The 16,127-nt window shown below is 42.1% G+C and overlaps 1 protein-coding gene across 3 annotated transcripts in view; it reads right to left on the reverse strand.

The window, feature by feature from the left end:
- The window catches only part of VGLL3 (vestigial like family member 3), a 33,940-nt gene extending 26,093 nt beyond the window's left edge, over positions 1-7,847 (reverse strand). For all 3 annotated transcript variants that reach the window (XM_024205507.3, XM_024205506.3, XM_024205505.3), the window contains exon 1: positions 7,459-7,847. In XM_024205507.3, the coding sequence (XP_024061275.1) occupies positions 7,459-7,575 (117 nt within the window). In that variant the 5' untranslated portion in view covers positions 7,576-7,847. The remainder of the gene's footprint in view (positions 1-7,458) is intronic.
- Between the last annotated feature and the right edge of the window lie 8,280 nt (positions 7,848-16,127).

Below are 16,127 nucleotides of genomic sequence, written 5' to 3' on the forward strand. Positions count from 1 at the left end.
ACACTGTTTAATATAGCCCCTGGATTGACTTAGGTATCCGGAAGGAAGTCTTTCAATGTTCCCATAAAGAGACTGGAGTTCAGGAAATTAAAACTTATCTCTAGAGTTGCTTCTTTGTGCAGGAATGTTCTGCTTACCACAGTCTATGAATCTGATTTATTTTCCATTTCAATCTTCCACTCTCCCCAACCTCCTCTAGTCCACGAGAGGAACTATTACAAGTTATTCTAAGCAGTTGTTTGATTGGTTTTAGAAAACACTGAATCTTTGGTATTTTTCCTCTCTTTTTAAGTCAGTAGTGCTGATTATTGACAAGTGTAAGCTTTTGGGCACAGAATAATGTGAAATGATTGACAGTCACAATTGATGACTCTTGCAAAGATAAGAATAAGAGCTCTATGTTAACATAAAATTTTCAGGATCTATGAATGATTCTGTTTACTATTATGGAAAGACTATTGAACAGGTTGTTGTTTTTTAAAAGACATATGCAATTTTATACCACAAGTGGAAAGCTCTGGCAACCAAAATGCCAGTTACAGTCAATCCTCTCTTCACTAAATACAGCATTCTATTGAATAAGAATCTCTAATGAGATCACTTAATGGTGACATAATATCTCCCTTCTCAGAGGATATTTCCTTTAACAGAAATCAAATTGTTCTCTTCCCCTTTAAACTTCTCTACCTACCTGCTAACTGGTGAGCTGCTTCTTTGGATGTGAGTAGAGATCTCTTTGTGAGCATTTATGTTTGCATCCGTGCTATCTGAAATATATACAAGATTCTTGACCACTGGCTGAATATGTCTACCCATATTTTTGCTTGTGTTGGTTCAGCTGCTGATAACCACAATCTGTGCTAACCCAGTTTCACTTGCACATTTGTCATACCATCAGTTCTGCCGTGTATTTAAGCAGCTGCAGATTGCACAATATCATCAGTGAAGTCTAATACTGCTAGTCTTCTCTTTTAGATAGAGCCAAAAATATGGCATTGTATGTGGAGTAATATGTATCAGATCCCATCCCACACAACACACTTCCCAATTATGTCCAGGTCTCTGATATGCTCATGTACTAGTCATGACATCCTCCTTTCCATTTCCCTACCACCTCTAGCTTGTAAGCCTTCCTATCTGTTTTGAAGCTTTATAGTCTCTGGAAACCTATGTCTCTACATGGGCCAGAAGGTAGAATTAAAGCTCAGTTTAGCACACAAGGAACAAGGGTGTCCAATAAGGGAATTCAGTCTCTGCAGCAGCCTGCTATTAAGATTAGGTCATAGACAAGGAATCCAGCATGGCATTTAAGGTAGTGGGTCAAATCATGTTCATGTGCCATTGGATCTCTGGACAAGTACAGCCTTACAAAGTAGGCTGAATAAACCAAAAGCCACCATTATTTTTGACATCTATTCACAAGCAGGCCCATCCTACAGGGGGGAAAAATAGGGTTCTTTATTTTTAGATCCTATTATGCCTAGTTAAAAAAAAAAGTCTATAGCAAATCATTAGGGACAACTGAGCCTTAAAAGTATGAAGGTTCAGGTTGGATAAGCATTCAGAGTTTTGGATAAATATATACACTGATCAAGAAATCAAACTGAAATGGCTAAACTTTCTATTGGTGTAAACGGATAGAAAATCTTGTGCAACAAGGCTGAGAAAACAGCACATGACCCCCTCGAAAGAAAAAGCCTGTCACTCTAGTAAAAGCCACCAAAAAGGAATTTTAGTAGCAAACTGTGGCACGACTCTGTGTAAAAGAGGCTCCTCTACATAAATTAGAAAGCATTTAACAAAAAGGGAAAAAGAGGACATTCTTAAATAATCAGATGCTAGCTAGCTAGCTAAATTCCTTAATGCAGCTCCAGGCTACAAGTTAGTATTTGCAGGGTACTTTGAAAATATAAAGTGCTAATTGTTATAATTACAAATGAATAAGTAAGGAGATGAGCATATGCAAAATAGTTCTGCACAGCAAAGTTAGTTTAATTTTTTCACCTGAACCTTTGGATTATCAGTTACAGTGCAGAGGAAAGGGAACTGAGGATGGCACAGTTAAAATGACTCTTTGTTAAACAGTGTGTTGGGCTGGTGGCCATATAGTTTAATAAACTATTTCCATGGAAAGATGTAGCTACCTGAATTAAACAATATATACTTGGGGTTAATAAAGTTTCCACAGGGACACTGGGTGGGTCAGCAGATTGGTAATGGGATACTGAGCCTCTCTTCTTTAGGTCACTATCTTAAATCTGGTTTGAGATGGAATGAATGGAAGTAGGTATCATCTGACCGTATGTTGATGGCCCATGTGAAATGGAGAGGCTACAAATTTAGATCTCACTCCTGTTCCAATATAAACCAGTCACGGCCCACTCAACTATTGTCCCCCTGGTTGGCAATCTCAGGAAAGCGAGTGGAAGAGAAACAAACCACCAAGTCAGAGGATAAGAATAAGAGGGGGCATATATTTGTTAAGTATAATTATTTATACTGAGTAGACTTGGCAAGAAATTCATACTAGCAAGAATAGCAGGAATACAGCATGCCAGCCCATATATACTGATGTTAATGGGATTGCATGGGGTGTAAATTATGGCAGGATTTGGCCAACTATATCTATAATATGAACTTGAAGGATGCTTTTAAAGATGAGCCTTAAGGGTTGATCAAAAGTTCAATGAAGTTAATGGAAAGGCTCCCATTGGACTTGAATCAGATCCTGAGGAAGCATTTTGATAAAAATTAGAAGACAGATTTTAATATCTTGAATATTGTGGAATTCTATAAGCATGGGTCCTGACTGCACATCAATAGGAGCAGTATATCCCTAGTATAACACTATCACACATATACAGGTACAGTGTACTTTTCAACTCTTTAGTACTTTGGCAGGAGGAAAAAAGGAAAACTCAATACGCAGGCGGATGCTTAATCCAGGGTTGCGCCTCATTTTCACTTGTCCAACCTGGCACTTTGTGTGTGCTTGTGTGCACACATGCATATCCCATCTATTTTCTTGGACAGATGCCCTGGACTTCAGCATTCCTATAGATCTAGGTGATATAAAAATATAAAACCCAAGAGTGTTAAGACCCAACTCCCACTGAATGTTAACGGGTGTTGGGTCCTAATCCCCTTAAACTCTTTTTAAAATCCCATGCTAAATTAGTTTGCCATTAAGGGATTTTTTTTGGCTACAGAATTGTGAAAAGCCAAGGCTCCAGAAATTCTGCATTGATTTTAGGGTGCGCAGAATTACAGATATAGAAATAAAGGGGCAGACGGGTTACTCTTAAAGGAGTGATGAATCATTTATTTAAAAAAAAAATCTACCCAAGACTTCACTTCTGCATGCAACAAGTATTTGATATTCCATAATTTTAAATCATGTGATTACTTTAAAAGAAGATGCCATTGCATTCTTATCCCATTTTTAAAAAATTATCTTCAAAATCCTTTCATAGGGCTGATGTGACAACAGTTAGTTGCATGCCAAAAGCACACTTGCCAACACACCTATATAGAACCAATAAAAATAAGTGAGGTTATCTTTCCAAATAGTTATTATGGGCTAAATCTTCAGCTTGTATAAAACAGATTAGGTCCTCTAGCTGAGGAACTAGCTAGGTCTATTAAAAGATGCAACCCAGATAGCAAAAGCAAGCATAGAAACGTTTGTATCCAATACAAAAAATCCTTCAAGATGCCTAAACTTCAGCGAAAGGAACACACCACCAAATCCCTGTAAAGAATCTGAAACTCCAAGGCCAAAAGGAATCCACTACAGATTAGTCTTCTTTATCATTAAATTTATTTTTTTCCAATTGAGTACCAAAACACAACACCAGTTGTGTAATGACATTGGAAAAGGTAAGGTCGAGTTCTTGGAAATGTCAAGGATGAGCTCCAGCTCATTAGCTCTGATACAGAGATTTGTTTTTAAGACGTTCCATTAATGCACTTTTTGAAAAAAAGACTCTTAATTCTAGTAAAGAAGAAATTCTTTAAAATAGTTCATATCTTTACCAAGCACTTAGAAGAGCATTACATGGTGAACACAAAAAGAGGAATAAAAACCCAGTGATAGTTACATTTATAAAGCATTAAGGAGTGTCAGGCAATCAAATTGCTTGATTGGGTGAATATCCCTGGCAATCTAATTTTGAAGAAACCCGTCTGTTTTGTGCAGTGTGGAATACTGTCTGAACAACAATTTATTCCATTGTGATTGTACAGATGGAAAAGGAACCTATTATTTAGTTTTTGTGTTTTATTTTTAAGTGTTGGATTTCAGGGCACTACAACATAAATTTATAAACTGCTCCAAACTTCACTGCTGTTAGAATGTCCAAAATTCCCGGTTCTGTGAGCTATAGAACTGCTCTACTTTCTAGTCTTACAGCCTGAATTTCAACAGTTCATAAGGAACCCGCTTATTCCAACAGAAGCAGTGTGAACTATTTAAGGATAGCTGGTGCAAATGGGATGAACTGATTAAAAACAAATTATTGATGTGACTTTTGTAATAACAGCATTTTTTTTATTTGCAGTAACCCATACATTGTATTGGTTCAACTCTATGTTCTCTCATCTTGTATATTTAACACAATCCCTTTTATTGTTAAAGCAGTAAAATAACTTGACCCAACAACAATTCTCTTTATTAATAAAATAAGTTTACTAGCAACTAAGCTTTCACTGTGGTGCTTCTGGGACATTTTATACTTGGTGGAACTTATAGTGGATGAGCAAACATCATACTCATGTTTAAAACCTCTGATATCTGTAAATGCAGAATGCAAGCTCATTTTTCTCTCTATCATGTGAAGACAATCACAATCTAAAGTGTGAAGCAGCAGGAATAGCCACATCAAACTGTAGTTTAGTTAAAGCTAATGACTGTTTAATGTATTTCCTTACAAAAAGTACTGTGTACATTATACCAAAAGCCTAAGAACAATGTAACCAAATCAGACAAAACCTAAAACTTCATTTTCAACCCTAATTTTATGCTTTTAGGTTTTCCAGTCAAATGGAGCACTTTTATTTTCACTATATATTTTTAAAGTTAACAAGTATGCTTATGGACACCAAGAAAAAATTTAAAAACTAAAATTCCCAGACAAATTAGAGCCTTCCATTCTGCAAGCTCTGACCTAGATTTGAAAAATCAATTTGAAAGCATGTTGCAATGGATAAAAACACCAAATTTTCCTATTGCCTGTGAACAACGCGAGCAACCTGGAAAAGTCAGCTTTCGAATCATTTATGCAAAAACTCTCTCTCACGCACACAACAATGAATAAAAAGGAAACAATAACATTCAGTAGGAATTTTAATGTTTTTGTCCATATTTGTGTCTCCCAGGCAAGTTGATATTAGGGGTCACTTCCCATGTACGGAGAAAACAATCTTCATGGATAATAATGATAAAACCTTATGGAATGCAGCAACAACCAAAAAATGTATTCTCAGATGACTACATTAGGGCCAAGTCAATATTAGTCCCACTTCACCCACGCACTGCATAGTCTAAAAATGCTGTCAGCCCGATAAGAATTTCCTGATTCAGATCACCAAGTTCAAGTGTAAAATTGTTTTAGCTGATATTCCAAAAGAGCAAGGTTTTGTTCAAAAATTCCCCTTCCCCTCCCCACTAACATTTTATAGACTTTAACATCTACACCAGTTGAAAGTTGCTCTGCAAAGTAAAACTAGGTGGGCATACAATTACATGCCTTTTTGTAAGCAAAATACATATTTAAAAAACAGGATGCTTCATATGACATAGTCTGTCCTATCCCTAAGACATCTTCAGCTATGTACCTGCATAAGGTGGCTGAGTGTATATAGTATATGTGGTTGTTGTGATAACAGTGTAGATTTGACAACTATCAAATGCAAGTAGCCATTAACATTAATACACAAAATACTTTATTTAAAGCAGCAGACTTTATGTGGGATGGGGGTTACTAGGGTGTGCCTGGAAACGAGAACAGGGGGTAAAGATTGGCTTCCTCCCCTCTTTAAAATGAAACATAACTTTTCAGGCTTAAAAAACCGCCTCACTAGCTCCTAAGAGAGGTCTCTTTGAAACACACCTGCCCAGTGCTTAATTTGTGTCAGGATTTGCCAGGGCTGAGCCCAGACACCTCTGGGCTTGCCCCCTCAGTTATGAAAGTAAAAAGAAAAATTGTTTTGCTTGAGCCCAGGCACCTCTTTCATTACAAATTAAGCGCTGCACCTACTTCGCCCCCCCCCCCAAATGTTACACCCGAGATATTGCTTGCTTGTTATGTATATTTCACACGTTGATATCTATGAGTGCCAAGTGCATTCCCCGGGACTGGTGAAAAACTGCCAGCTAACTCACTCCTGCCCTCAAAGCCCGGGCCGCCTGCTGAGATTCTCTCACCAACCCGGAGCGATTCCCTTTCCTTTCCAGATTTCCCAGATGTGTCCACTATCAGCACAAGGTCTCAGTTCGAAAGGTCTCCGTCCGCAACCCGGCCTGCGTCCCCCCGGACTCAGCCCAAGCCCAAGCCCCGGGATCAGAGGGAAACTCACCCCAGGAGCCTGGTCCCTGCCGCTTCCTCTCTCCTGGTTGTCATCGCAGGTTGGCAACTTCCCCTCAGTGAACTGACAGCAGGATGTGGGGAAGCGCCCCCCACTCCCACCCCCCGGGGCTTGGAGAGCTGCCCGCTGCGGGGATGGCAGACCCGGCTCGCTCATCTCTCAGCGCCCATCCCAGAGTCAGCCCAGCCCAGCCGCGCACACAGCCGCGCTCCCTGGCCGGCTGAGGGGCTGGTCCTTTGCTAGGTGCCCCGCGCTAGGGAAACTAACTCCAGAGGAATAACACAGGGAGTGGGGGCGCACGGGACCGCAGAGACCAGCCTGGCAGCTACGCGGTGCCACTCACGATCTGACCAGCCAGGGCCAGGACACAGGCACACGCGGGGCAGGGAGAACCCCTCCATACACCAATACCTCGTGCAGGGACACAGCCCCCTGCATGATCTCTACACACAGCTGTAGGCGCGCTGCTTTGCCTCGGCCCCTTCAGGCAGGTGGGGCTATGCAAGGACGTCCCGAGTGAGGTGCACTGACAGTGCCCGAGCAGAGAGTGCCCCTCTCAACCCGCCTTTGGTTTAGGGTGACCGGACAGCAAGTGTGAAAAATCGGGAAGGGTGTGGGGGTAATATGCGTCTATATAAGACAAAGCCCCAAATTCAGGACTGTCCCTGTAAAATCAGGACATCTGGCCACCCTACTTTGGTTGCAATCCCCCAGCGCTGTTGCTCCGACAGAGAGAACCGCAGCACCCCAGCTCCTGCTCCTCTGGCCCGAGGGAGTCCCACCCGCACCTCGCCTGCGCTTCCCGCCCCACGCCCGGGTGAACGCTCCCCTCCCTTCGCTCGGCCCGAGCCCCCGTGGAGACCGGCGGCTCACCTGCTGGCTGGGCGCAGGAAGGGGGCAATACGCGGCTGCCGCCACCGGGCTTGGCAGATACTGGGGCGCCCCACACGCCGCCTGGGAATGGTGCATCACCACGTCCGAGCAACTCATGGCAGCGGCCGCGGGGGCAGGGGAGCCGCCAGTGCTATGCAGCTACTCCCTGCGCGGCCCCCTGCCGCTGCTGCGGGGCGCTGGGCTGTGCTCTCCCCTGGCAGGCGGCCGGCCAGAAGCGCTGAGCTCTGCAGAGAGGACGGAGGCGGCGCAGCCCTCATCTTCAGGAGCCCCCTGGGTCCCGCTCCGACACTTATATAGGAGCCCGGCGGCGGGGCAGCTGGGGCAGCGGCGGAGCTGGGCGCATAGCGTCGATGGCAGCAGCGGCGCAGCCCCGGGGAGGCGGAGTGGGGCACAGCGCCGCAGCCGCTTATTACCATACACACAATGAGCAGCCCCAGGCTCTGCCAATGGCCAGCGCCCAGAGCAGGAGGGGGAGAAGGAACCAAAGTCCCGAAACTCCGCCCGGCTGCCTCCGGATTGGATCCAAGTTTGCTTCTGGACAGCTGGGCTGGAAGCTGAGTGGACCAGAAAGGGGGCGTGTCGCCGGAGAGTGTGACCGGCCCCCTCTTCAGTTTGTGGTCCTGTTAGATGCTGGGTACTTTTGCAGCCGCGGAAGCCTAAGGGACACCACCAGAGGATGGCAGTGGCATCTGGAGGAGGATTGGAGCTAGCTGAAAGGAGTCCTGCCCACTATCTGCAGAGGGAAGCTAGCAGTGGGGCTGCACCTTGGTAGTCAGGTGCTGGGTGTTGTCTGCCTTTTGCATGAAGGTGTTTTCTTAAAGGGAGGTCCAAGGATGTAATATCTTAGCAAAGTACTTTTACCGTGACTCCCCTGAAAAGTTTGGGCCCCATCCTGCAATGAGCTCATTTCCCTCTGTTCCCACTGGCAACCAGTTCAGATGAGAGCATTGCTTCTCTCTCTCTCTCTGCAAAAGTGAAGAGAAACCTCATAATTCACCACCTTGGTGGTCCATCAAAAATTGGTTGCCTAGTAGAAGCGGGACAAGCATCTTTAAATAAGTGAAGCTAAATTGCACTGGAAGCCTTTAGAATACTTCAAAGTAGTGTGAGGCATAAGGTAGCCAGATGAATGTGTCCCTTAGTCTAGGTTTCATTGTAGATTATTTGCTTTACTGCATTTTTTTTACATTAACCTTTGTTCTAATTGCACTTGTTATTCTTTGGGGGGGTTTGGGGGAGAGCAGAAGAGGGGCAACTTTGAAGGGTTTCTTTTAGTTTCATAGTCATGTGTACCAAGGCTCCTCCAGAAGTGTTGGAATAATTTGTAGTGAGTCATGTTGGGGAGCAGGGGTGGGATTTTTTTAAATGTCTCAGTATAACACACTCTAAAATCCTTTGGGACTAGAGGAGAAACTTTTAAAACTGCCTGAAAATGAATCCAGAATGAGTGAGACTCCCTCCAACTGAACAGGAGTTGTCAGGCCACACATGTATCTGCCAGACAGAGAACAAGGTAAGGAGTAACTGAGATGCACTGAGTTATTGTTCTTTGCTGTGCTCACAAATGATAATGTCCCAGATGCTGGAAACACTTACATATGTGCTTACATTTATGCATGAGTAGTCCCATTCAGTTCTTATCACTTGTCTGCAATGGGACTATTCACATGGACAAAAGTTAGCATGTGCATAAAAGTGTTTTCAGGACTGGGGTCACCATACTTAGATCCTGGTTCATAGGTATCATGGACATTTTTTCAAATGAGATTTGACTTTTATTTTGGACATCAGTGACCTACAGGCTTGAGGGAGTTATATATATGTTTAAAATACTTAAGAATAGTTCATTTGTTTGTCATAGAACACTTAATTCCCCTCTGCTCCCCTCCCCCCCACAGTAGTTTTCACACTTTCTACATTCCATGAAAGGGGTTCTACTGGGTGCTAACCTTGAAGACCAATCAGAAGTTTCAGCTAGGGCAGAATGCAGCTCCTCACCTTTCAGATAAGATGAGAGAGAATAATACCTACCCTCTGTACTCTGCTTAGGCTACCAGTTCATGACTGGGTGAAATTTAAGGTGCTGATTACTATTTACAAATCCCTAAATAATCTAGGCCCCATTTATCTGGAAAAAAAATCTCATGGCCCCTCTATGACAACTGTACTAAGAATGAATGTCTTGGCTATCTGTCCCAACAATGAAGTTCATGGGATCTAAATGCAATGGATTCTCATTAAGGAGTACCAGCTTCCGAAGTTCAGTGCTGCTGGATATATGCCTGACCCCAGCCTGGACATTTTTACAGTGAAGTGTAAGATATCTTTGTTCAGGCATTCCACTAACTGCTTAATCTACTGGCACTAAGTCTCCTATCACTTGGGCTACTAGCTGTTATCTACCCTTGCAGATCCTCACAGGGAGGCTGTGTTGGTTACTGCAAAGGGTTATGAAATATTCCCTGCTTTAGGCAAGATGTTGTTTAGTACCATTCTATCCTATGTAAAGTGCACTCAGATGCCCTGGTAATGAGGACCTTATATAAAAGCTTATAAAAATAGTAGTTATCTACATTCAGTCTTAAGTAGGATCACAGTCTTTATACAGTGTCTATAGATTGCTAGGTTTGTGAAGAACATATTCTGGTTCTCAAAGCAGAACTGAACCAAAATAAAAAATATTATATAATTTACTATACCAAAGGAAGATATATTTTAGCATAGTAATTTAGTGATTTCTATGTCGAGCATGCAGGAGGCTTACAGAAGAAAGTAAAACACATGTACTATTTTGCAAGATGCCAAAATGCTCAAATAGTCAGTTATTGCATATTCAACATTGGTTTTTGACAGAATCATTTCCGTTCCATTAAATGGTTCTTAGCATTTGCTTTGAAGTGCAAAACAGTGACATGATGCCTCATGTCAAATAGCAGAATGGAACCATTAGCAGTCAGATGTTTGACATGATGAATCATGTCAATCAGTAGCATTAAAACATTAATGAAAATAATTTTGCCATGATACAGTGTATCAAATCTGTGGCATGGGGATATGCACTGGGTTTAGACCAGTATTAACTTCTTTAATGTAGAAAAGGATTTAAATGACAGCCCATCTGTGATGTTGATTGATCTTTGTTTTACCTTCTAGTTTTCTAAATTCAACAGGCCAGATTCATTCCCAGTGTAACTTCATTAAAGTCAACTAAGGGCAACACTAGGAGACACAAACCTGAAAGCCCTGCTGCAGTACCAGATAAACTGGTTGAAACAACATTTAAACATTATAAGACATTATGTGATAAGACAAATCAGCACAGCTTCCATAAAGGAAAATCAGGTCTTTCATCTACTGGAATTCTTTGACTGCTACAAGAAAATAGCAGAAAAATGAGAACCAGTTGGCATGGTTTGTTTGGACTTTCCAAAAGTCTTTGACAAAGTCCCTCACAAGAAGCTTTGAAAAGAGTCTCTTCCATTGGGAGGTGTGGGTGCTTAGCATTTCTAAGGACAAGACCACTTATTTAGGTGTCTAAATAACTGTTTGAAGGCAGTTACTAATATTTCATAGGCATATAATTAAATAAATAGTGTTTGTCTCATTGCAACTATGTTCCTGGGGAGATATAGCACAGTACCATAACAATTCCACAGAAATGAAAAATAACAACAATCACCACCACCACAAAAACAACAACCAAGCATCTCCCCCGCCCCCTTCCTTGGGTTCAGCTTTCCTCTGGCATTCTATAAATACTTAATCATTGGAGATTACACCAACAGTGTTATACTCTGAGTCAAAAATGTAAACAAACAGTTATTTTAAAGCATTCTTCATTTTCACTAAATGAGGAGAGCAGATCAGAAGAAATGCAGTGTCAGAAGAAAATTAAAACAAGGAAAGGATAACTGTCCTTACATAAAAGAGGAGGAGGGAAATAGAGGGTCAAATTAATTCACAAAGCCTCCACTTTTCATTTACATAGTGCCTTTTATCCCAAAGGAACTCAAAGCACTTTGCCAGCCAGGTAAATACATCGAGTTCATGTACCGATCACTGAAGTACTGTCACCTCTGGAATAGAATGCAGCAGTCATTCTGTGGCAACTGCCTCTCATAAGAGCTTTCAGGAGGGAATGAGAAGTTTAACATCTCTGGTTGATGCCCAAAGGAAAATATTTAACTAGCCACAGTTGGAGCTGGTTGAAGTTTTTTTAACAAAACATTTTTTCATTGAAAAATGCCCTTTTTTTGCCATTTTTTCTTTGCCTAAAGATGCAACTAAGCACCTAGTGGGATTTTCAAGGGTGCCTAACCTAACATCAATTGAATTCCATTATAGAGTGAGGAAGGATGATTTTGTGATCAAGGCACTGCACCGGGACCCAGATAGATCCAGGTTCAAATCCTATCTCCACTATAAACGTTCCCTGTGCCAATATGCAAGCCATAGGTTAATTTCTCAGTTCTCCATTTTAGGAATGTTTCTCTACCTCACAGGATTGATGAAAAAAAATGAATTCATTAACATTTGTGAGGCACTCCGCTACTATTACAAAGGAGGAAGAAGGGATATAAGTACCTATGCAAACATTCATTGAATTTAATGCTTGGGAGTTTAATGCTTGGGATTGATGAATGATCAAAGTCTTCTGTTAATCCACAAAACAGATACATCATAGGCATTGGTGATGGAAGCTTCCCTATGCTGCTCACTACAGTCTGTCAACCCTCACCTTAAGGGACTATGGAAATGATCCAATACAGTGAAATCAACAGGAGCCTTTCCATTGAATTCCATGGGCACTGGATCAAACCCTGTAAGTAGGTGTAAGAGGGTAGCTCATTTCTGTCTCCATTCAATCATTTGTCTCTCTGCTGAGATTACCAATAAGGAGGCCAGTTAGTTCCTGTTGTGATGTAAACAGGAGTCCATTGCAAAACGGCCGGAGACCAAACAGCTAATTCTGCATAGGCCAAACAGCCATCAGATGGTAACAATTTATGATTAGTGCTAACTGAAATTACTTTCATGTGCATTGTGTATTCTGGTATTATACAATTTAGTTCAGTTAAAAGGTCCTTCATGTAAAGGCAAGTAATTTTATTTATTCTTTTTTAAATTAGAAATGACAAAAACCTGCAGACCGGAAGGAATTTAGCACCTTTAATAGTGAAGCATATGACATACAGAGAAGCTAATGAAATATTATTTACACTTAATTCCAAAGACAACAAAACATCCAAACTACAGACAGACTGTGGGCTCGATGTATTGTGGCTCCTATGTTGATACATACCATCTGATGATCTTGCCCACATATGAATCCCCTTTATAGGGTGATTGCTTTTTGTGGTACAAGCAAGGCTGCAGTGCTACTTGCAGTAAATAGCTCTGTTTCTTCAAGCCCCAAGAAAGTGTCACTTTTGCCAACCTTCAGCAGACTGAGCAGGGACTGTTATTCATTTTAGTGCCCAACTGCATTATATTTACCCTGGCTATAATATTCTCTATTACCACTGAAAATGTTTGGCTCCCAAAGAAAAAAAGAAGGAATTGTGTCAAAGGTCCAAATTCCTCCCTGAGATGTGAATAATTTTCAGTGACTTTAATGGGAGCTGTGCACATGAATTTCTAGGTGGAATCTGACTCCAAAGCCCACCCATCTATACTGGATTTTTTCAGCGGTCTTTTTCATATTAGTTTATTAAACATACTTTAATCTCAATGGGCTGAATCTTTGGGCCCTCTTGCATCTGCTTTGGATGGTGGTGACATGCAAAGGAACTGAAGAACTGCACTAAAGGGGAGGCTGAGAATTTCTTCTGACAGGGGAATCCTCAAGTGGCGCAAACCTGGTGTAGCTGGTTCTATATCTTCTGCTCTCCCCCGCCACATGGGAGCCTGTTGGAGTAGTGTATGGTGTTCCATTAGATCTGCAGCTATCCTAACTCAGAACATCTTCAGGCTGTTCCAAGAAACACTAAGGGCTGTTTTGGTCCCTGACTAGAGTGACCAGATGTCCCATTTTTATAGGGACAGTCCTGTTTTTTGGGACTTTTTCTTATATACCCCCCGCCTCCTGTCCCGTTTTTTCACAGTTGCTATCTGGTCACCCTATCCCTGACTTATAGCCACCTCTCTTCCAACTCCATGGCTACAGTGAGTGCATGGACATAGACAAAACTCTAGTCCCCTTTTCCACCCCTCTCCCCACCCCCCAAAAATAAAAAAGTTGTCTATGGCTATGGAGTGTGAACTCGGAGCATCTGAGGCATGGATCCAACTGCTGCTACATTGGTTGCTAACATTATTTGATAGTTCAGTTGTGTTGAAAACATGATTGAAAAGCCTGGGAAGATATGGTCTTAAATGTTCTCTGGACTACATTCTGATGCCCTTATAATATTGAGTAACACTTTACCCTGCAATTAGTCCCATTGATTACTATGAAGCTGCTCAGAGAGTAAGATACTACTCAATGTAAATAAGGTATCAGATTCTGGCCCTTTCTGTTTTTGAATATAAGTGGTTCCTGCGTTTCCTTAATTGATGACTAGTGGCTTCACTGACGCTTGCTGCCATCTAGCATTTGCATCTCCCAGTGTGCAGAAAAATAGCAACATTTTTGTGTTCCTACTTCATCTCTAAATCAGTACCACAATCATACAATATCATAGCCAAATGTGGCAGATGTGGCCTTTCCCAATTAGGTTGCTTTAGAGAATTATTTGTGCAAAAAAGCACTTGCCTGGTTAACATTTAAACAAACATTCATTTTCTTTGTTCTCTTTCTCCACTTGTTGCAAGTTGTTTCTGTATAAATTTAGCTAGAAGTGCTTATTGTATTCTAGGGGTGTCAATAATGAACATGACAGAACTTTTGCTGAATGGATCAGCTTATATAGATGGGAAGATGGGAAAGTTTCTAGTGGCCTAAGGAAAATATTTACTGTTGGTAGCACTGCAGTATTTTGAATATCAAGTACCACTCTCCATTTATGGGTATACATGCTGCAGGTAAAAGAAAGTTGTTTTGCTTCTGGAAAGTGCAGTTTCATAAATGCACTTAACTACCCATAACAAATGTCCTGTTATTTGTGCTTTCAGCAAAAATATACAGTAGAGTAGTTGGATAATAAATAGCATCATTTACTGCCACTCTAGATTTCATCACAATAGTCATGATTGTTACCTTTCTTTCAGTTTCTGTGAATACTGTTTGTTGTAATCTCATGAGTTCGGTTTTCTGTTTAACTATTACTTGTTTACTCGTCTTCAGGAGAAGAATTATTCTAACAATCCTTCTTAAGTATTTACCAGCATCTATCTCCTACTATTATTAAGTAAGTTATTAATAAGTAAGAGGAGCTGCACATTATCTACAATACCCTTCCACTGTTAGCCCACACAGAATAGGAGTTGTGTAAAAAGAGATGAACAATACTTAGAACTTAGAGTAATGTATATCTTCAAAATACTATTATGTAAATAACCAACAACACTATGAAATACATACTTTTATGCCCATTTTAGAGATGGAGAAAGGCAGGCTGAAGGCGTTAAGAGACTTCCATAGAATATCAGGTTGGAAGTCATCTAGTCCAACCCCCTGCTCAAAGCAGGACCAATCCCCAACTAAATCGGAGGTGTCTTGGTTCCAGGCCTGGGCTTAAATCATGCAGGTTGTTTAGCCTCTCATAGGGAGTGAGATCCTTCAATAAGAATTTATCCCACCCCAAACACCTTGACTCTCAATTATGCTAAGCCTGTGTATGCCTCTCTGGCAGGAGGCCAGAAACAGATCCCTGAAAATAACCCCTGCACAGAGGGCCTCCCAGCTGGTGTAAAACTGGCACCCAGGCTCCAGCACTGCTTCCAGACCCCAGTGGATGAGATTGGAGTGCACTGCACTATGGCTACTATCTGCTTCCCAAGGGGTCAAAAGAAGCAGGCCTTGAATGAGAGCAGCTCTAAAGCGTCTCTAACTTAGCACCAGGGCTGAACAGGCTCCAGGATGGGAAAGCATATGCTTCTGTCCCTGTCCCAAGTACAGGAACAGAGTAACTGAAAATCAGGCTTGTATCTCCAGCTATGGAATGGATTCTCCAGTGAATGCATATTACTCACACCTACTCCTTATGCACACACACACTCTATTTACTTTGCTTCTTAAGGAAATATAGCCCTCCTCTTCTTCCTTAAACAAATTATACCTCTACCAAAAGCCTCTTGTAGCAGTCTGATTGTTTGAGGATATGAATCCAAACTAGAATTGCCAGGTGTTCGGTTTTTGGTCGAAAAGGGAACCTGGCAGTGTCTGGTCCGCACTGCTGACTGGACACTAAAAGTCTGGTTACCTGCAGTAACCAGCCTCCGCCACCGGAAGGTGGGAAGAGCAGCAGTTGCTGCTGGAGCCTGGAGGAGCAGTGAAGCACTCAGGGACAGCGCTGGTGGAGAGAGGTACTGGCAGCTCCCCATCCTGCCTGAGAGCGTCTCTCCCTCCGCCATCCTGCCTCAGTCACCCCACCCCCAGAGTGCAGCTCTCCCTGTCCCGTCCTGCCCCGTCCTGCCCCAGTCACCCCCTCTTCCCTTGAAGCACGGCTCTCCCTCCCCTACCCCAGTCACACCTCCAACCCTAGAGC

Source organism: Terrapene carolina, unplaced genomic scaffold (genome assembly GCF_002925995.2).
Source record: "Terrapene carolina triunguis isolate 2854851 unplaced genomic scaffold, T_m_triunguis-2.0 Scaffold38, whole genome shotgun sequence".
In the NCBI taxonomy this organism is placed as follows: domain Eukaryota; kingdom Metazoa; phylum Chordata; order Testudines; family Emydidae; genus Terrapene; species Terrapene triunguis.